The 22,217-nt window shown below is 36.9% G+C and overlaps 1 protein-coding gene across 9 annotated transcripts in view; it reads left to right on the top strand.

Annotated features, from left to right (window-relative positions):
• The window catches only part of LOC143252468 (reticulophagy regulator 3-like), a 55,417-nt gene that overhangs the window by 6,237 nt on the left and 26,963 nt on the right, over positions 1-22,217 (top strand). For 2 of the 9 annotated variants that reach the window (XM_076504647.1, XM_076504645.1), the window contains exon 2: positions 11,470-11,628. The exons of 4 other annotated variants lie outside the window; for them this stretch is intronic. Coding sequence is in view for 2 of the 5 variants with exons in the window: in XM_076504643.1 (XP_076360758.1) it covers positions 22,183-22,205 (23 nt within the window). In the remaining 3 variants the exon portion in view is untranslated. Of the gene's footprint in view, positions 1-11,353; positions 11,629-22,085; positions 22,206-22,217 lie in introns of those variants that run through there. 3 more of the 9 variants (XM_076504642.1, XM_076504646.1, XM_076504643.1) reach the window with 3 other exon arrangements.

The raw sequence follows: 22,217 nt of genomic DNA, 5'->3' as shown, positions 1-22,217 counted from the left end.
ATTCCTGCTGTTTAAGGGTTAACTAAGCATTGACTGTTGACTATGTCATTAGAAGCTTTTGCTTGATTTCTGATAGTTTATGTTGAAAATTGTATAAAGAAAAAGGCACTGAAGGATAGTTTAGTGATACCAAAAAGGTAAGCATAAAATAGATACATAGAGAGTTTACAGTATACATAGACCATTGTAGTTTCCAAGGTAGTTAATTTACTATAGCTTGCTCCTCTGTTTTTTGTCATTGAAATGAAGAAGTTGCATTACATAATCCAAATAATAACACAAGAAATTAACAAAATCCATCTATGGTAGTAAGGGTTGTCTTCTTTTTTTCTTGCTTTGTTGATTTACATTTGCTAACATCCATATTTAAGATCCAAGAGCATCTGAATTAAATTCCTGGTAGTGGGTAGACATGTTTTTTTATGACTTAATTCATGTATTGGTAGTCCATACAGAACTTTGTAGATCCATCCTTATTCACAAACACAATAAGTGGTGCCCACACACCAGTACTTGGTTGTATCACTCCTTATTCTTTCACAGCTTTGAAAGACTCAACCTGTTTTGCAAGTGGAAGTCATCTACCTAACTTGTCTGTTGAGGCTATATCTTCAGTATTGATCTTCTGAGATATTTTGCCCATCTTAAGTCATTAGGTTTATTGGTATTCTCTAAGCAATGTGATACGTGTTATTGATCAGTTGAAAGATCTCTACAACTCCTGTGAGCAGGACAATAACCTTTTTATATGTAAGAATTTGATATGAGACTTGTCTTTTTTAGTTTTGACGTTATGTGGTTTAGAAATACTACATGTTCGTCTTCATATCTTGCACTGTGTCAACATGATTTCACTTGAATTATGCTCTGTTTTTTGTATTCATGATTGTAATGATTTTGAAGAGTCACGTGTTGTACCAACTACAATAAATCAGGACCCTCTGAGGTGTTTGTTGTTTCTACTGCAGCCCAATCAACAGAAGTAAATATACTCTTAACAAATCCTGGTATACGTGTTTTACCTGTTGGTGATACAATGACTGTTATCCTAGTTGTCACAGAAATTTCAGTCTCTGATGTAGTAATTGTCTTGCAATTTAGGGGGATTTAATGGTCACAGACTGTGAAGCTAGCCTAACCTCATGTCCATGTCTCCATATGAAGTTAGCTTAACCTCATGTCCATGTTTCCACTTGAAGCTAGTCTAATCTCATATTCATATCTCCACATGAAGCTAGCCTAATCTTACTCATGTCCATGTCTCCACACGTAGCTAGTCTAACTTCAGTTATGTCCATGTGTCTACATGAAGCTAGCATAGCCTCATGTCCATGTCTCCACATGAAGCCAGTTCCTAATATCAGTGACAAACAAATCATGATATGTAAAAAGTTACTTCTAACTTTCTTGCTGTAACTTCATGCTCACTTGCTCATTGCATAACTCTCTTCATTCTTAGGCTCAAAGGTTCACCCTTGGGGTATAGACTTCTTGGTGTCTTAACACTTGTTGGTTTTTCACAGCCACAGCTATAATTATAAAATGCCCTGAATATGTAATAGTTTCATTTTTTGTTATGCTTTTTTTGGTAGGGGGATGAATTCTTATTCCATAAAGTTCCTGAAAATATCTTCTTTCAAATTACACCTAAAACATGTTTTGCTTTCTGTAGGAGACAAGGTTTAAATCAGAAGTTGATTTGGTGATCTTGCAACTCCAAGATGATGTCTTGTTTGTGTACTATCATTAGCTACAGAGCTGCCTTTAAAGATGTATGCTATCTTGCATCATCATATTCTGGTCACTATAGCATCTATAAATCTATCACGTGCCAACAATTCTATCATGTCTCTTTATGATATTTCAAGTGTTTATAGGTGTGGCACCCAGCTAACTGAATGTTTTAATATTGAATTATCTTTTGTGTTGTTTTCAGTGTTTGTATATGACATTTGTGTACTTTAATATTCTAATATTTAAACATATCATTAAGATTGTATATATATATTTTAACGTTATACACCCACTTCAGCAGATTAGAATGACCAAGAAGATTTATGTCATTTTTGCATATTAATTTAATTGTAATGTTAACATACGTTTGTTTATGCAGTTGAGTATGATGTGTGGTCTTATCTACTGTTTCATTGATGTTCACAACCATCACATAAAAAAGGATTCAACATCATATGTTTTTATCATTCGGTTGATGAATTGTTATTAAGTTATACAAGTAATTTATCACTGGGTAAGTGAAAGTCATGTCAAAATAACATAAACATTAAACATATCTGATATTATAGAAAAGAAATATATATATTGATGTTTGCAGGGTAGCTTCTATTGTGTAACTCTAATTTCCCCCTCCCACTCTATGAACAAACTGAAATAGAAATCCTTATAACACGAGTCCTTTTGAAAGGTGGATCTTTCTTCTTCAGGTTCAATCTGGGAATCAGGTTACTCCTGAAGAAGAAAGGTCCACTTTTTGAAAGTGCTAGGGTTATAAGGGTTTCTATTTCAGTTTTGTCAAGACTTCTTGGGTAGATGTGTTTTCAGCACATCATGAATATACAATCACTTTATGAACATTTAGCCATCATTGCTGCCATGTTGTAAAATGATACTGTAATGTGAGACCGTTGGTACCAACCCTATGAGGTTGTGAAATTAGTTTTTTAGGATATTTCCAGTTTCTAAATACTATTGTTTTATGTTGAAATTAGGATTTAGTGAAGGGGTTATGGTACATGATGACATGACTTGTCATGGCAAATCATATAGAAAATCTTAAAATTACCAAAGTTAACAAGTATATAAGTACTAAGGACACTTTCTGTACATTAACATTAGGGTTTAAGTGGAACTATATGTTTGGAACACTCTGTTACAATGTGTATAAAACCTTGTGGTTTTAAATTTCTCTGATTAAATTCGGTGTAACACTAAAAGCAATAAAACTTCACAGTAACTGTGTTTGTGCTGTAATTGAGTGTTATCACATTAGGCCTAGTAGTTAGGGCACTCAATTCAGATTCAAAGCCCTTCACCAAACTTGCTTACCCATTAACCCATGTAGGTATTATAATGTAACAGGTAATCTGTTATTTCTTAGTAAGGAGTAACCCAAGAATTGATGGTGGGTAGTGTTTACTAGCAGTGTTCCCTCTGGTTTACTTTAAGGAGGGCTAGTGAAGATAGCCCTTGAATAGTTTTGCACAAAATTCACCAAACTGATTATGTTTGTCTTATCTCAGTTTTAAATATTTTCTCCATGTAAGTTATTTATAATTGTCTGTTGGTTATGTCTAGAGTAACAGTACTATGACCTGATGGATTGTAGTATGGTTTTATTATTCCCTGTTTAGTTAACATCGATAGAAGATATAACAATGCTTATAGGGTTATTTTAGTTATTTATTGTATGGTTCTGTGACTGCTTGTTTTGTCACCTATTGATTGTTTCTGTAAATAAGAAAGTTGGAATGGATGTCACGTAACTGTAGTAATGTTATCTATATATACACTACTTAGAGACAAGTAAAATACAAATGAATGTATAAAATACTTGTTATAGGATATGTGTTATCAGAGTACCACATAATATCATGTTTAATAACTACCACACAGTATCATGTTTAACAACAGTACCACACAATATCACATTTAGGACAATACCACACAATATCATGTTCAATAATAGCACCACATAATATCATGTTTAATAATAGTACCACTTAATAGCATGTTCAGGAACAGTACTTCACAATATCATGTTTAGGAATAGTACCACATAATATCAGGATTAGAAACAGTACTACACAATATCATGTTCAATAACAGTACCACACAGTATCGTGTTTTATAACAGTACCGCTTAATATCACGTTTAGCAACAGTACCACACAATATCGTAATTAGCAACAGTACCACACAATTTCAGGATTATGGACAGTACCACACAATATAACGTTTAGCAACAGTACCTCACAATATCAGGATTAGGAACAGTACCACACAATATTATGTTTAGGAAAAGTACCACACAATAAATATATTTAGGAGCAGGGTGTATTACAAGGTGATCCAAAAGTGATTGTTACCTATTTTATATCTGTGTTATTGGTACTTGAATAACAACACCGAATCTGTGTAAGTATGTGTGTTAAGATTACACAGTGTTAGCATACAGGTAATGGGACAGTTACTGTTCTACTATCGGGCAACTGTGAGTTCATTGTGTTGTGTTATTACCAAATTTTGGTGGTCATTTTATACAAACCTGATGCAGTAGCATATGTATTCCTATGCCCCATCAACTTCCCTAATTGTGTGTGTGTGTGTGTAGGATCGTAATCACAATTATAAGGAAACACGTGTAAGTTTGGTTTTGAATTTTTCGCAAAGCTATACGAGGCCCATCTGCGCTAACCGTCCCTAATTTTACAGTGTAAGATTAGAGGGAAGGCAGCTAGTCACCTCACCCACCCACCGTCAATGCTTGTGCTACTCTTTTACCAAAGAATAGTGGGACTGACTGTAACATTATAACGTTTACAAGGCTGAAAGGGCGAGCATGTTTGGTGTGACGGGGATTCTATACCGCAACCCTCGGATTAGAAGTCGAGTCCCCTGACCACTCGGCCATGCCAGACCATCTTAAATTGATGTCACATTACTCGGGCCATACACATGTAATGGCAATTTTTGTAGTTATGTCTCTCTACTGATATGACTGTCTTTGAATGATTTTTATTGTATCGATATTGTTAAAATATCAGTATCTATGTTTCAGTAAAACTAATAAAAATAACAACCTGTAGCCATGTTTGAAGTCATGAAACGAAACCTGCTTAAGGTAACGATGCCTTTAAGTTGTTTCCAGATATAGTCAGGCAGAATAAATAGAAAATATTTACAAACTGTTTCTACAAAACACATATACATTATTTTCGTTCCTGGTTTGTAAAACAGCAGCGTTTCTTTAGGGTAAAAGTTCTCTAACTTGGGCTATGTATGTATCAGCATTGATGTTTCGGTTTTGTGCAATTGAATTTAAGAACTTATGATATGAAAAGTAGAAAGGATTGCGATAATATGTCAACAACTCTTCACGTGCTATATCCAATTCGGCAAGACCTTTTGACAAATACCACGGCCCATCAGGTCAGCTGGGATATACAGACTTGGCAGTGGTCAAATACGGAGAAGACAAAAGATATTACGGAATTAAATACGGATATCATGGGGGTCTGTAGACATTTTACTGTGAGGTGAGTAAAATGTTAAGGGCCTTCAAAGTTTTTCCACTGCAGTTGAGTGTTCACAGTCAGCTTTGATGGGTTTAATATTTGTTAGGTTAGTTTAAGCTATACTGAAGACTTTCAGCTATATATACTCCGTAATAGTAAATCTGTGTTGACCTCGACCACGTTGTCTCATGGGATGTGTACAAGATTATGTCAAGTGTCTTTGATGACCTGCTGCCGATATTACCAACGAGTGGCAACAGGGTGATCTTGATCGCACTGTGTCAAGGATCATGGGATGTCAGCAAGACTGTGTGTCTCTATTTGATGATTTTTTAAGTAAGAACTGACATGTCCAATATCCACGAAGTCACTGTGGTAGCAACATTTTAAAAAAAAATATTTAGCAATCATTAGGTATCTAAAGGTTTTAAATTAAACCTGTTCACAGATATAGTGACTTTCATTAGAATTGAAAATAAAATGTAATAAGTATTGTGAAATTTGAAATAAGTAAAAACAAAATAAAACATAAATTCATATACATATATGAAGGGCCCGGCATGGACAAGCGTGTTAAGGCCTGCGACTCGTAATCTGAGGGTCGCGGGTTCGCATCCCCGTCGCGCCAAACATGCTCGCCCTTTCAGCCGTGGGGGCGTTATAATGTTCGATCAGTCCCACTATTCGTTGGTAAAAGAGTAGCCCAAGAGTCGGCGGTGGGTGGTGATGACTAGCTGCCTTCCCTCTAGTCGTACACTGCTAAATTAGGGACGGCTAGCACAGATAGCCCTCGAGTAGCTTTGTGCGAAATTCAAAAACAAACAAAAACAAACATATATGAAATGAATATAGAATGAACTATGTTTCTAATTTTCCAGGGTGGGTATGGGCCCCCCTTGCGGATGCCCATGACGAAAACAATTTTGCACATCTAACATCGCGGTTTAAGCCTATGAGATTCCAAAAGTCTTTACTAAAATCCGCAGTTCGATTCCCTACGGTGAACAAAGCGCAGATAACCCATCGTGTAGTTCTGTGCTAAAACACATTAGGATTAGTAAAATGGCTCTTAACAATGGCTCAGCAGTAGTGTGTAGAGAGCTTATAACGTCAAACATCTGGTGTCGATACCTGTTATGGGTATATTACAGATATGTACTTTTCTGTACAAAAACAACAACCAAACAAAATTTTATCAAACGTTAGTAAATAATAGAGATGATGTAATCACACTCACCATTACTTAGAGTTTGGGGTATATTTGATTGTTTTTCGTCGAATGAAATCTTGTAAGAAGTAACTACGTAACACAGTAATGTTTTGTAAATTGAAAAAAAACAAAAACAAGATGTTTTATTCAAAACGTATAGAGGGCGTGATGGAGAACAGTTCAGTTACTCGGTATTTTAGTTCCCGTATTTAAATCTTCGTTATTGGCCTTACTAAGAAAAAAATAGACCAAGAGCGCCATTTGTTACGTGCATCGCTGGCTCTGAATTTAAAGTTATTGATTGGCCAAACGTTTGGAGCAAGAAACAGTATTTGATGTTGGTAATAAAATTGTTAAATTATCAAGTACTTTAAAACAGGGTCCCCTTCCACAGACTCTGTTATAGGCTTAATTTAATTTAAAGACAATACAATAATAAACGATGAATCCAGTTATTTCCCACAACATATTTTATTTCAAGTTGTAAAATTAAGTGCAAGGAGCAGCAAATGTCAGGCATTTCAGTATTACATCCCAGGTTTGATTTTTAAATTTTTACCATAATAACAGTTGTGTATCCGTGTTACCGTTTGTTGGTATTGAGATAAGCGGGTATGTTGTTCACTCCCAAAATAACTTGTTATGCAAGTTTACCCATTATCAGACTTGGGTCTCTTCTGTAAATGTTGTTATAATCATTTCTACCGATGGCCGGGTTTTTTGGTTCATGTAGCGATAACAGAAACGTTTCATTTTATGAATATAAGCAACTTTAGGTGATTGACCTTCGGCATAAATGCACTTTGTATGAAAAGAAATCCCACTTACTTGATAATTTCTTCAACGAAACACGAACTTAACATTCACGTCACTTAACTGGATTGTAGTGACAAACATAAATTTTGTTCGCATCACTGACAAATCGAGTGACAAACTCGATCACTTACTGCAATAGGTTCGCTAATTAATTGTAACCTAAGTTGTTGGTAGGGCTCCGGGCATTGAAGCTCCGCTCACCGCGTTACATGGGGCATGCAGATTTTCAGTGACGCCATGTTTAGTTCTAGTCTTACATAGAATGACCTCCCCCTCCCGGGGCCCGGCATGGCCAGGTGGGTTAAGGCGTTCGACTCGTAATCTGAGAGTTATGGGTTCGAATCCCCATCGCACCAAACATGCTCGCCCTTTCAGCCGTGGGAGCGTTATAATGTGACGGTCAATCCCACTATTCGTTGGTAAAAGAGTAGCCCAAGAGTTGGTGGTGATGACAAGCTGCCCTCCCTTTAGTCTTACACTGCTAAAATTAGGGACGGCTAGCGCAGATAGCCATTGTGTAGCTTTGCACGAAGTTCAAAAAACAAACAAACAAACAATGATGCCCCCCCACAAAATTAAAATAATTTTGCTCCAGGAATCTAGGTGTCGAAAATTTATTGTTTGTCCTTCATTACGTAGTCATATGGTAGCTTACAAGTACTTGTTCAATGTTATCCTTATGACCTTTTGAAAGAGTATATAATATTAAAAAATAATAGCATTTTGTATATATTTTGTAAATGATGTTACAAAGTGTTGGTTAGTGTATTGCAATAAGTGTTGTTCAGGAGAGAGGACTACAGTGTGTTGCTACGTTATACAGTTAAAGCTGTAACATGATGGACAACTACTCCATCGTCTTTATATGTGACTAAATACGAATTTAATAACGCAATAAATGAGCATAAGGTATTGTGTAAGAATTTCTCCACTTCAAGCATTATAAAAGTGATAGTCAATCACTTAGCGTGGATGAGAGAGGGTGATAGAATATGCTGCTAACTGGCTACCTTTTCTCTGATGAATAGTACAAAATTGGCGTAGGTAACCCCAATATTTTGCTATACATTGAAAAATACGATTATTAAAAAGTACACGATAGGCCTGTTTTGTTGCTGTTGGGTTATAGCTGAAATGCCCATCATCTGATAGGGAATCCTTAAACTTTAATGTACATTTAACAGGAATCATGTATTTCAAAGTAACATAAACTGTATATCAAAGTTTTATAATTATAAAAAAAAGCTTTATAAACAACATTTACAGTTTGTTTTCCATCTACCAACAGATAAAGATTTTGAGGTGATCTCACTTTGAATACCCTACATGTCATTAACCATGAGAAAAGCATGGTTGTTTGAGAAATAATCCAGAAACTTTCATACTTTGACCTTGAATCCGTTTAGAATGTTTAACATTGTCTAAAGCATCAATCTGACAAGATTGTTTGAGATTGACTCAATAAGCTGGGAATAATTGACTAACAGGCCTTACAAAATAGAAATAGGGTTAAGTTCAATTTGTAAACCATTAGGACATTCCCTATATTTCATAGTGTTTATATATATATATATATATATATAGGTACCACTTGTATATTTCGAGATCATTAAATGAATAATTATTTGCAGATGGAAAGTTTGCTTGCACTTCAAAAATGGGGTCTTGTGTTATTTAGCATATGCATACCTGGCTGAGAATATGAGGCTACTTGGTTCATGTCCCGTTGTTGCAACTGCAGTATATAATCCATTTGTTACATCAACAGTCGTAATGATTTGAACGTCTTTCTCTCTACATTCTTTTAACACTACATTCTTTATCTATTTAAAAATTAACATAGTATTTCAACTACACTATATTCTTCATATTTATAGCTGATGAGATTTTAATGAATACAGAGTTCATCAATCCAGTTGGAACACAATACATTCAAACATAATTAATACAGACTATAGTAGTGAAGAAACCGAGAGAGAAATGAATCTCAGACTTGAGGAATCTTTTAAATGATTCTCACAATTAAGGAACATCACACATACAAGAACATTGTTTAAAAATAATGTTAAAACAATCCAAAGAGAACCTGACATTAATAGAAGAAAAATAGCTGAAGCAGTATTGGTAAAACCATCGGACCCAGTGCAAAATAAATATCCAGGAACAAAGTTTTTCCATATTAATATAACTCATTTTACTAAAAACAAAGCCTTGACATAGCCAGGTGATTAAGGCACTTGACTCGTAATCTGAGGGTTGCGGGTTTGAATCCACATCACACCAAACTTGCTCGCCCTTTCAGCCATGGGGGCGACATAATGTGACAGTCAGTCCCACTATTTGTTGGTAAAAGAGTAGCCCAAGAGTTGGCAGTGGGTGGTGGTGACTAACTGCCTTCCCTCTAGTCTTACATTGCTAAATTAGATATCTGTTATCACAGCTAGCTCTCGTGTAACTTTGCACGAAATTTAAAAACAAACAAATTAAAAACCAAACTTAACGCCATCTACATATTGGTCTTTACCACCACGTGTCTGTCATGCTCTTCAGAAACCAACTTTCAACCTGGTGATGACTTGATACTATGGGTCAAATCTTAAAATCAAAATTTATCTACTGTAAAAAGTGATTTATTATATTTTTGAATGAATTATTGACTTCATAAAAATATTAAACAGTTGTAGTCAAAACATTAATTGTTAAAACGGTAGTACTGTCTGCTATATGTCTGTGTAACTATTTACCGATATAAATATAATAGTACTGTTTATTGTATGTCCGTGTAACTATTTACCTATATAAATATAATAGTACTGTTTATTGTATGTCCGTGTAACTACTTATCTATATAAATATAATAGTACTGTCTGTTGTATGTCCGTGTAACTATTTATCTATATAAATATAATAGTACTGTCTGTTATATGTCCATGTAACTACTTACCTTTATAAATATAATAATACTGTTTATTGTATATCTGTGTAACTACTTATCTATATAAATATAATAGTACTGTCTGTTATATGTCCATGTAACTACTACTCTATATAAATATAATAGTACTGTCTGTTATATGTCCGTGTAACTACTTATCTATATAAATATAATAGTACTGTCTGTTGTATGTCCATGCAATTACATTGCAGAATTTGAATGTTCATGGGGAAATACATACAAATTTTCAGTTTTGAATTTTGTGTTTCGTGGTTTTTATGGGGCATTTTTGTGCATTTTGAAATTACTTATGATGGAAGTAGATTTTTATGTCCTGACGTAACCTTTCATAAAGCATGAATTTATATAACTTCTGGTGTCGCCAGTTAGTTTTTAACAAATTCTGAAGTACCAAATAAAAAATGTAGTGGTTAAAAATTGAATAGACCTAACACTATGATAAGTGAAATTAATTATAATCGTGCTTCGATAACTTGGAAAAGGTGTTTACGTTTATAAACGACAGATTATTTTACTGTTAAATACATCTTTAAAGCATTGATTGATTATACAAACACAAGTTTAAGATATATTACAACAGTTTAGGGTGTTACTTGGTTTTTAAATAAAATGTTTGAAATATGTTTTGTATCTAGACGAACTACATGCCTTCTTAAGTCAGTGGTGTCATTGGAATTAATTTTCTTTAAACAGTTTTGTTAAAAATGGTGGTTAATTTAGTTTTATTAGGTGATCAACTACTAGGACTAATCACTTTCATTAATCGATTAATTAATTTCATCAAAACACCAAAAACTAAGTTACTGATTGTTTAAATAAGAACGTGTTAGTAGTGTTTAATATCATTGTATCAGTATGTTTTATGAAGTTTATAATATACTTTAATCTTAATATATAAAGGTCACGTTCTAAGCTTGCCATAATAATCCACTATAATCTTAAGAAAGCTATGAATGTCTAGATGCACATGGGAATGTAGGTCCTGTATTTGGTACCTGGGCTATTTAAACGTGACATCATCTATTTTAAAAAAGCAAATTTCTGGGTCATAAAAATGCACATTAGGAATTCAACTGAATTGGTTTCATGTCACGTGCGATTTGAATAATATTATTGCAGGAAGAAATATGAAACTAATTCCGACGACGGTGTCACGTGACTTGATTAACTTCGTCTCAACGCGGTACACATGACGTCAGAGTTGCGTGGCTTAATTCAACATTTGTTCACTACAGGGCACGTGATATTTGTCTTACGAAACTCACAGCTGTTTGTTTGGTAAAACGTACGGTATAAAATAGACTAGATCTGGTGATCAGAGAATAATACGCCGTAAAGAGCAAGGACGAAGGACCGATAGATCTCGAAACCGTGTAGTTACTCTAATTAACAAAGTAAGTGATGTTATTGTTTATTCAGAACTGCCGACAGTTCTGTTTTTTTCATTGTTTGCACACATATACAGCAAGGCTTAGAGATATATATGTAAGTGATTATTTAACCAGAACTATATACAAACACCTGTTGAATATTGGTGTTCCTTTTTTTAGAACGTCGCACTGAAATTTCGTTTAATGTGATGTCGTTAATTCCGTCATTACGTCATTATTATAATTATTACCCTCGCCTCCGGATTGGGTGGAAGTTTCGTGTATTTGTCTTTGTTTTCGCTCTAATATCTCGAAAACTGATGGTCACGAAAATTTTGCATATGATGGGATGTCAGTACGGAACAGTTTTCCCCAAATATGGGCCACATCAGGAATCTAGATCAATCACCTTGAAGTCTCGAAGTCTCTCTGGTGTTTGGGTATATTTATGTTTATACCCGGGAGGGTCAGGTACACTCGACCTCTTCCTCCTTCCATAACTTTGTTGGAGTGGCCAGGTTAATATATATTTCGATTTAAATATAGAATGGCTGGAGTGATATCATAAATTTAGTCTGGTCCTTTTCAGGGCAATGTCCATTTATATTCTTCTTGATTTTTTTATTATTATTACTATTATTATTATTTAATAAGTCTAGAACGTAGGTGGCCTGTTTTATTTTATCTATATTCTAATATTACTATTATTATTTTAAATGATTTTGTCTTAAAGATCTAATTATAGATTTAACGGGGAAAGGTGTTTAGGTCTCTCTTCATCATATATGTAATACCTGTCTAGTTCGCATAACAACTCATTTTTTCACCAATTTTTATCAAAATATTTTATTGTACGATGCAGAAGTCTATATGGTACTGTTTGTGTGTTTGAGTAATTATGCATGAACTTTGATGAAGTGGTTTTAGGTACTCTGTATGGTGATGTAATTAGTGTATTCTGTAATGTTTGGAGTTTGGTTTGAATTTGATTTACACTTACATTGATCCATGCAGGAGCTGCATAGTTTATCACAGGTCTAATGTATGACTTGTATATTTTAATGATGTTTTCTGGTGTTGTTCTGTAGTTTTTACCACTTAGACTCCTAGCATAGTTTATTCTTCGCCAAATATTACTTTTTATGTTACTTACATGTTTTATCCATGTAAGTTTCGAATCATATGTTAATCCTAAAAATTTTGCAGATGTAGCAGTCTGGAGGAGCTCTCCATTCATATAGATTTGGGGTTGAACTTTTTGATATTTCGTAGATTTTGAAAATATCACTAGTTGCGTCTGCGCTGTATTTATTTTGATTCTGTGTTTTTTACAATATTCACATAATTTATTTAGTTGTGGTTGTAAGCTGGCGGCTACTATTTCTGGTGTAGGGGCACTTTTTCAAATTGCTACATCATCAGCGAACTGAGATGCGTATCCATGGTTTGGATCTTTTAGTGGCATATTACTTACATACATGATGAAGAGAACAGGGCTAACCACCTCTTCTTGATGGACTTCAGCTTCTGGAGTGATGAACTCCGAGAAAGTTCCCTCTACGTTTACTCTACATTTTCTATTTTCCAAAAAGTTTGATAACAAGCGAATAATTCCTCGCGGTTGTCCCATTTCATACATACGGAACCGAAGACCATTGTGCCATACAGTGTCGAATGCTTTTTCGATATCGAGGAAGCAGGCGACAGTGCATTCTTTTCTATTAAAGCTGTTTATTATTGTTTCAGTTAGCCTAATTAAGTGATCTGTTGTTTGCCTAAAATTTCCTAAATCCGTTTTGTTCTTCTGGTAATTTTGCATTATTCTCCAAAAATGTGGAGAGTCTATTGCTTATTATTCTTTCGAGAATTTTGCCTACACAGCTGGTCAGGCTGATCGGTCGATAATTGTTTGGTTTATTGGCTGGTTTTCCTTCTTTGTGGAACATTAAAATATTTGCTTGCTTCCAAGAAACTGGGATGTATCCAGATTGTAGAAATAAATTAAATATTGCTAATAGGTGGTCAAATAATTTTGGAGTGCCTTTTTTTGAGAAGTATTGCTTGTATTCCATCATTTCCTAGTGCTTTGTTTTTTGTATTTTTGATTGCTTGTTCAAGTTCATTTAGTTTGATTGTTTTGGTGAGTAGTTGGGTATTGTAGTCATATGTTTTGTTTGTGTTGCTGTTTTTGATGTTGACTGGAAAGCGTGGTTTATATAATTCTATGTTATTTGGTACGTGGTTGTTTATTTTATTGTAGTAGTAGTTGTTCATGTCGGTATCATTGTGTGTTTTAAATGTGTTTTGTAGATGATGTTTGAAGGTTTCTGCTTTTTCTTTGTTGATTTGTGCTAAGGTGTTGTTATATTCCAGTGTTGGGTATTTTCTTGTGGCGGGTTCATTTGTGAATCTTTTCAAATGTTGCCAGAACTTTCTAGGGTCAGTTTGTTTATTTAGTTGAGAGCAGAAGTTGTCCCATTTTTCTTGTTTTAGTTGTTTAATTTTTGCTCTAATTTTATTTCTAGTGTTGTTAATTTGTGATTTTATTTCTTGTTCTCTTGTTATAAATAGTCTTCTTAATTGTCTTCTTTGTTTTATCATAAAAAACCTTGAAGCGTTTTTATATATACATATTTATAATTGGACGTGTTCGCTGTCTTGAGTTAATAGTCTGTGAAGTGTGATTTGCAGTCGCACCAAATTTCATGAACGCATTAGGGTTGAATCTCCTCACCAAAGTACAGAAATTATCAGGACCATTTATTATTCCGGATCTGAGAAGGATTTTTCTTTGTTTTCGAGGGTGAAATTCGACATTATCTAGTATAAACTCGTGTTATCGCCAAAAGGTGCACTGGTGTGAGGGGTATGGAATTTTTCTGATTGTTACAACTTCAAGCTGTTCCGTTCATTGCACTGTACTGTTAATTTTATCTATTCGATACATCCAATTCGTTTCCCTTCGGTGGACTCAGCAGATAGCTCGATGTGGACTTGCTAAAAAAAAAAGAAAACACTCGACACATCCATGGTAATTGTTACCAGATAGTTTCCATGGGACATAGGTCTCAACTGTGAAAGTTTACAGAAGGCAATAATCTTTACTTTAGGGTTTGGTTTTTCCTTTAACAGTATATTTATCAATGAAAGTATTATAAAAGTGTTTGTACTTAAGATATGTCTGAATTAATGTCGTCAATCTGACAAATGCAAGTAACATTCTTTTTCTTCTTTCAAGTGGCTCTATATACTGTGTCTGGTATTTACTCTCATCAGTCACGAGCTATTACTAAATGAAGGTAAATGTAAGGTAAATAGAACATTTGATCTGTGGTAATATCACGTCAAATGTGAAAGGTTGAAGCGTGCAATAAAAATGTGCTTCTTACCCGAACCCATGGGATAACCAACGCGTAACATCGGCCTGTATACAGCCCTGACTCCTAGTCCTATGTTTAATTTATTCTTTCTTCTACACCAAATTGTTATAAAATAATTGATGTTTTAAGCCTTTTTTTAAGATTTCGCAGACTTTAAAACTTAACTGTTAATCTAATCTACCCTGTACTTATTTTTATTATTGCCTAATTATCTATACATATCAGAGATTTAGTTTGGTTTGAATTTCGCGCAAAGCTACATTAAGGCTATCTGCTCTAGCCGTCCCTAATTTAGGAGTGTAAGACCACCCACCACCAACTCTTGGACTACTCTTTTACTAACGAATAGTGGGATTGACTGTAACATTATAATGCCCACACGGCTTAATGGACGACAGTGTTTCGTGTGACTGGGATTCGAACCCGCGACTCTCAGATCACAAGTCGAGTACTTTAAACACCTGGCCATGCTGGGCATCATGTCGGAGATAACATTTAAAAAAACAACAAAAAAACACCTGTTACACAAAGTGACATTATATATTTTAAAGGCCTGGTGATAACGACACAAGACTACATACAACCTGCGACGAATATGCTCGTCCTTTCAGCTGTGAGGACGTTATAACCAACGGTCAGTTCTAATTTTCGTTGATAAAAGCGTAACGAACGAGTTCTTGGAGGTGACAAGCTTTCTGCCTTCCCACCAGTTTATAATGTCTACATATGGAGTGGTTAGCTAGATATCACCACAATAGCTGTGCGCGAAATTCTGAAAAACGAAGAAACATACGTTAAAATGTTACGTGGTATTTTATGTAATGAATCGGTAAACGTTGTTCTCTTATTAATAAAAGTGTTATTACCTATACCAGCTGGGACATTTTTATTTTAAGAAGGTCTCTCGTGATCAAGGTACGTAATACGAAGTTGGCACAATGCCAATTTTTGAATATCTAAGATAACATTGACTTAGTGCCAAGATACGTTCCTCTGATAATTAATCAGGTCCGTTGACTGTAAACATTTTTTTTCAATTCAGTAAGCAGAAACGACGTTTTCAAAATAATGAATTATTAAAAATATTATTTTTCATGTAAAAATGGTGTCCTAGATTATCGTAGTTTATAGACTTGTTCTTGTGAAGTTGGTTAACAATTCCCCTCGGTGTGGATTCCTGTACATGGTGAGGGGACCTCCCAGGGAAGGTTCTGTTCTTTCAGTTTACATCCTCTGGGATCTAAACATCCACCCACGTGTTTGCCGTGCGTGGCAACCCGTGAAGGGGAGGAGAGGATCCTGTTGGTTGAGGGGTCCAACCCTAACACACCACTTTGGCCTTGAATTCCTGTAGACGGGCGGTCTTTGGGTGGCCCCCCTTGGGTCAATCAGCTGGTCCACTTGGGCTAGAGCCAACCAAGTACCAATGTTGGAAGTTCTCAATGGGTGCTGTGGACATTGTGTCTGATGCTGGTGTTTGGGTACAGCGCTCACGAAACCCTGGCATTGCTGCAATGTCCTTGCATGATATTGTAGTGCATAACCTCGTAGGGCTCCATGATGGGTGGGGTCAGTGGGTACCGAAATTTTCCTTTTGATCCTATGGATCCTCCTACAAAGAAATTAAATAAAATAGTGAAAAATAGTCAATAGGTAAACGACCACATCTTGAAGACTTTGAGCAGCAATCTTCAACATCTGTAACACACGTACCTCATTTTCTTATATTACATTCTCTTTCAGAAAAACCTTTAGGTCAAATGTCCCCTTTTTTCCTCAGAAGGGACTAGAGGGTCTTGCTGGCTCTCCAAAGTCAGTAAAGAAGCTTTGATCTGGAGACATATTGGTTGAAACATCAACATCCCAACACAGTGAACCCCTTTTAAATTTAAAAGCAATTGGGGATATACCTATTGAGGTTACCTCTCATGCTACCTTGAATAATCACAAGGCGTTATTGTTGAGAGGGATTTGAAGAACGTCCTCGAGTCAGAGATTCTCACTGGTCTCTCCACTCAAGGAGTTTCTGCAGTGAGGCTCATCTCTACTCGCAAAGATGGAGTTAAAATGCTGACAGATATCCTCGTTTTGATATTTACATCACCACGTGCACCTGCCACCCACCATGAAGGCAGGTTATCTAATTTGCAGGGTACGGCCATACATTCCAAACCCTCTTCGATGTTTCCAATGTCAGAGGTTTGACCACTCAAAGATGTCATGTCGTGGTTTCCAGACGTGCTCGTTGTGGTGGCAAGGACCATGATGCCTATGAGTGTGACAAGGACCCACATTGTGTCAACTGCAATGGTTCTCACCTTTCCTACTTTCATTCTTGCCCAAAATGGTCGGAGGAAAAAGAGGTGCAGCGTTTGAAAACGACTCATAACGTTAGTTATCCTGAGGCTTGGAAATTGCTGTCTGCCACTTCATCTCGAACATGTGCTGCTGCACTTTGTTCCACAACTGCAGTTGGAGTGTAGACAGATCTCTCTGTGCCTCCAAGAGAATCGTTTTCAAAACAAATGAAAAGCCTTTTGACCTCCATGGTTAAAAAGGTTGATGAATCGACTTCTACACCCATCTCTGTTCCTCCCATACATTCCAACAAACCTCAAGATCCACATCCTTTGGTTTCAAATACAGGCATTTCTTCTGATACATCTTTTTCTCCCACCCCAAGATGTAAAACAATCGTTCGTTTGTGTCCTCAGTCACTGGAATCCCCGTCCAACAAAAAAGACCTGCCCAATCAACCCAGGGCAGGATCCATGGAGGTCGAGAGACCTCCTCCAAGTAAGGAAAAAGACATGATCATAAACAGAATGGTTGTCTAGCCAGTTCGCCTACCCTTCATTAAAAATGGCCACCTTGATACAATGGAACTGTCGAGGTTTATGTTCTAATCTGGATGATATCAAAACACTGATTGCTTCCTACCATCCTGTATGTCTTTTTTTACAAGAAACGTTTCTAAAACCTGCTGATACAGTCACCATTTGGCAGTTTTCTCTGTACAGAAATGACATGTGTGATGGATGAGTACATGGAGGGGTGGCACTATTGGTTGATCAGTATGTGCTCATCCTGTCTTTGTCACTCACCATATCCTTGGAGGCCATAGCCATCCGTGTTTCCTTGGGTCATACCATCACTGTTTGTTCTCTCTACCTGACCTCTGAAGAGACATATGATCAATCACACCTTGATGCTCTCGTTGAAGAGTTGTCGTCTCCATTTCTAATCCTGGGGGACTTTAATAGACATCATCCCCTCTGGGGAAGTGCTGTTATTCATAGGAGGGGTCCCTTTGTAGAGCGTATGCTCTCTGATCACAATTTTTCTCTTTTCAATACTGGTTCTCCCACTTATTTTCATGCACCTAGTTTGTCCTTTACTGCTATTGATCTCTTGGTTTGCTCCCCTTCATTATTCTCCTATTTTTCATGGAGGGTTCACAATAATCCACTAGGCAGTGATCACTCTCCTATACTTTTGAGAGAGACTGGCCATGGTTGATGCCACCCTACCTGTGTGCACTGGTGGAAGCTGGATCAGTCAGACTGGTCCACTTTCACTGCTCTCGCAGAACTTGATCCTGCCATCGTGAATCAGCCATCAATAGACGCCTGTGTGGCAGCGGTAACTGGCTGTATTCTACAAGCAGCTGCTCAGTGTATTCCTTAAACTTCGACACGTTTTCCACGATATCCTCGTCCGTGGTGTAATCCTGCTTGCCACTTAGCACGGAAGGCTCAAAAACGGGCCTGGGATACTTTTCGTAGATATCCCACACTTTCAAACCTCGTCGCTTTTCAACGCACCTGTGTTGTGCTAGGTGGGTAAGAAATCAAAGCCAGAAGGAATCTTGGATTTAGTTAACAACTAGCATATCTTCTACCACCAGTTCCAAGGTCATATGGAACAGGATTCGAATGGTCAGTGGGCAATACAATTCTGTCCCCCACTTAATCTTACTCTCTGATGGCCAAGAGGTAGCTGATGTCTGGAGCATTGCCGATACTCTAGGTGAAAGCTTTTGCCAGGTATATAGCACTTCTGCTTGTTCCTCCACCTTCTTGGCCATCAATACTCGGGCAGAGCGTTCACCTCTTTCCTTTCGAACTGACTGTCTCTTTGATTATAATTGTCCCTTTACACTGGTGGAACTGAAAATGGCCCTTCATCGGTCTAGCAGTACATCTGTTGGACCTGATGATGTACACTATGACATGCTGCGCTATCTCTCTCCTGCTTCTCTTGATATTCTTCTAATTGTTTTTAACTGAATCTGGCAGGAGAATGTTTTTCCTGATGTCTGGAACCAGGCTATTATCTTACCTTTCTCTAAGCCTGAGAAAGATTCCAAGATTCCTTCAAACTACCATCCAATTGCTTTGACGAGCTGTCTCTGTAAGACCTTAGAGATGATGGTTAACGCTCGTCTTATTTGGTTCTTCGAATCAAGCAACCTCCTCTCGCCCACCCAGTGTGGGTTCCGACTACAGCACTCCACCACAGACCACCTAATTCATCTTGAAACATCAATCAGAGAAGCCTTTCTCAAATGCCAACATCAATATCAATAACATGGAGGTATGGTGTTTTGCAAGACCTCCATGTATATTGGTTACATGGCCATTTACCCATGTTTATTAAAAATTTTTAATGGACAGGAGTTTCCAAGTTTGTGTGGGTTCAACACTTTGCCGTTCTTTTGTACAGGAACTTGGGGTCCCTCAGGGCTGTGTTACACTTTTTAATATAAAGTGCCATCACAGAACAACTCCCTCTCACTGTTGTGAACTGGCTCTATGTCGATGACTTTTACATCTTGTTTCAGTTGTCGAACATAAGATATATTGAGTGGCAATTACAAACTGCCCTCAATCGTGTACTGAAGTGGACTACGGCAAACGGCTTTAATTTTTCTCTCTCTGAACCCGTTTGCATGCACTTTTTCCGCTAACGGGGTATTCACCCTGATCCTGAACTCCGTATTGGTGAAGTTTTGCTGCCAGTGGTCCCTGAGACCATGTTCTTGGGGCTTATCTTTGACCGTAAGCTAACCTTTATACCACACTTAAAGCAGCTATGGGTCAAATGCACAAGAGCACTGAACATCCTCCGTGTCCTCTCTACTGCCAGTTGGGGAGCAGATCGATGTTCTATGTTAAAGAAATAATGTGCTCTTATTCGATCAAAACTCGACTATAGATCAATGGTCTATGGCTCTGCCAGACCCTCGGCCTTAAAGATGCTGGACCCCATTCATCATCAAGGACTTCGACTCTGCACTGGGGCTTTCCACACCTCCCCAGTTCAAAGCTTACACGTTGAATCTCATGAACCTTCTCTGCACCTTCTCCGTTTGCAATTGTCTTTACTATATTTTTTCAAAACTTCATTCCTTACCAAAGCATCCCACCTGGGGATGTGTTTTCCTTCCTCAGTGGGCCATACTTTTTCAGAACAGACGATCTGCCATTGCTTCTTTTGGCCTTCACATTCAGGCGCAATTGGATGAATTGGGTCTGTCCTTGGATAACATTGCAGAATCCACTGGTCAGCCCATCCCACCAGGGCTTATTACAGTCCCCAAATGTGACCTTTCTTTAAGTCATTTGAGAAAGGCAGATACTCCCGATTGGAAGTATAGTCTTTTATTTACTGAACATCTTTCAAACAATCTTTCCATTCCAATTTATACAGATTGTTCCAAATCTGGTAACTCTGTGGGCTCTGCCATTGTTTGTTGCTGTTCGGTGGTTGCGCACAGAATCCCCTCTACAGCTTCTGTGTTCACTGCTGAATTGTACGCCATATCTCTTGCTCTGGATCATATTAAAGCTAAGCAATACTTCAACTGCACTATTTATACTGACTCGCTTAGTTCTCTACTGGCTTTGGAATCGCTTCATGTTGGCTCACACCCTGTTCTTTCTGATATTCAAAACCGACTGGCCCATTTCTCATTAACATCTACTTCTATTCTGTTTTTCTTGATACTGGGCCACATTGGTATTCATGGGAATGAACTTGCCAAAACCACAGCTAAATCTTTCTACACTGGCACTATCACAGCTGTGCCTGTTCCATACATAGACTATGGTCCTGTATTCATGTTCAGCTCCATGCCAGCTGGCAGTCAACTTGGAGTGAGCAATGTGACAACAAGCTTTTTCAAATAAAACCCTATATTGGGCTTTGGCCATCTCGCTTCCGTAAGGTTCGGAAGTTGTTCCAACTAGGCTATGCATTGGTCACAGTTTTTTAACTCATCGTTTTCTTTTATCTGGAACTGTTGCACCAATGTGTAGTTTGTGTAACACTCAAGTCACTGTAAGCCACGTTTTACTTTCTTGCCATCATTATGACTCTCAACGATGGCACTATTTTAAACATGTTTTGTCCCAGGGTTTGTCCATAACATTTGACAGTGTTATTGGTGATGGTGACACTGTCCACCTTGATAAAGTTTTTAGTTTTTTAATGGCCATTAATCTTTTTAATCTCATATAAGTGTTTGATATTTATTCATTACATCTTTGTAATTGTGGTTCCCTTTTAAGAGTCTCAATCTCTCTAGTTTAATTTGAAATTGAAAATTGGCCAGAACTTTAAATAACTCGACACCAGGACTGGAAAGGCCAACTTCAGGTGACTAACTCTGCTTTTTGAACTATCCGTTAGTCGTCCTGGCGAGTTGTTATTACAATTTTGCTGCATGTCTTTTAACACTTTTATTACTTTACCTTTTGGTGCTGGCCATAATGACACATAACCCAGAACCAGGACTGGAAAGACCAACTTCAGGTTACTGATGGTGGTTCTTGTACTTACCTGTTAGTCTTCCTGGCAGGTTATGATCATTACCATTCTGCTATAGGAAGTCCTTTACAACTTTGTAGGTTGGATGTCAAAATTGGTTTAATGCCATTTTATGTTTTTAATTGCTGTTTTGTTTTTGCCTTTGTTTCCTTTTACAAATTTTACTACATTTACTTTACTTTTACCTTTTAACCGGACATTTGGCAAATTATTATTATGATTTTGCTATATGTCTTTTAAAACTTCTATTCTTTTATATTTTGATAATAGCTGCTATGACACATAACCCGGAACCAGGACTGAAAAGGCCAACTTCAGGTGACTGACGGTGGTTCTTGAACTTACCTGTTAGTCTTCCTGGTGGGTTATGGTCATTACCATTTTGCTAGAGTAAGTACTTTA

The sequence above is a fragment of the Tachypleus tridentatus genome, chromosome 6 (assembly GCF_004210375.1).
Source record: "Tachypleus tridentatus isolate NWPU-2018 chromosome 6, ASM421037v1, whole genome shotgun sequence".
Classification (NCBI taxonomy): Eukaryota; Metazoa; Arthropoda; class Merostomata; order Xiphosura; family Limulidae; genus Tachypleus; species Tachypleus tridentatus.
Note: the sequence above shows the minus strand (reverse complement) of the source record. Positions and strands in the feature narration are given on the sequence as shown.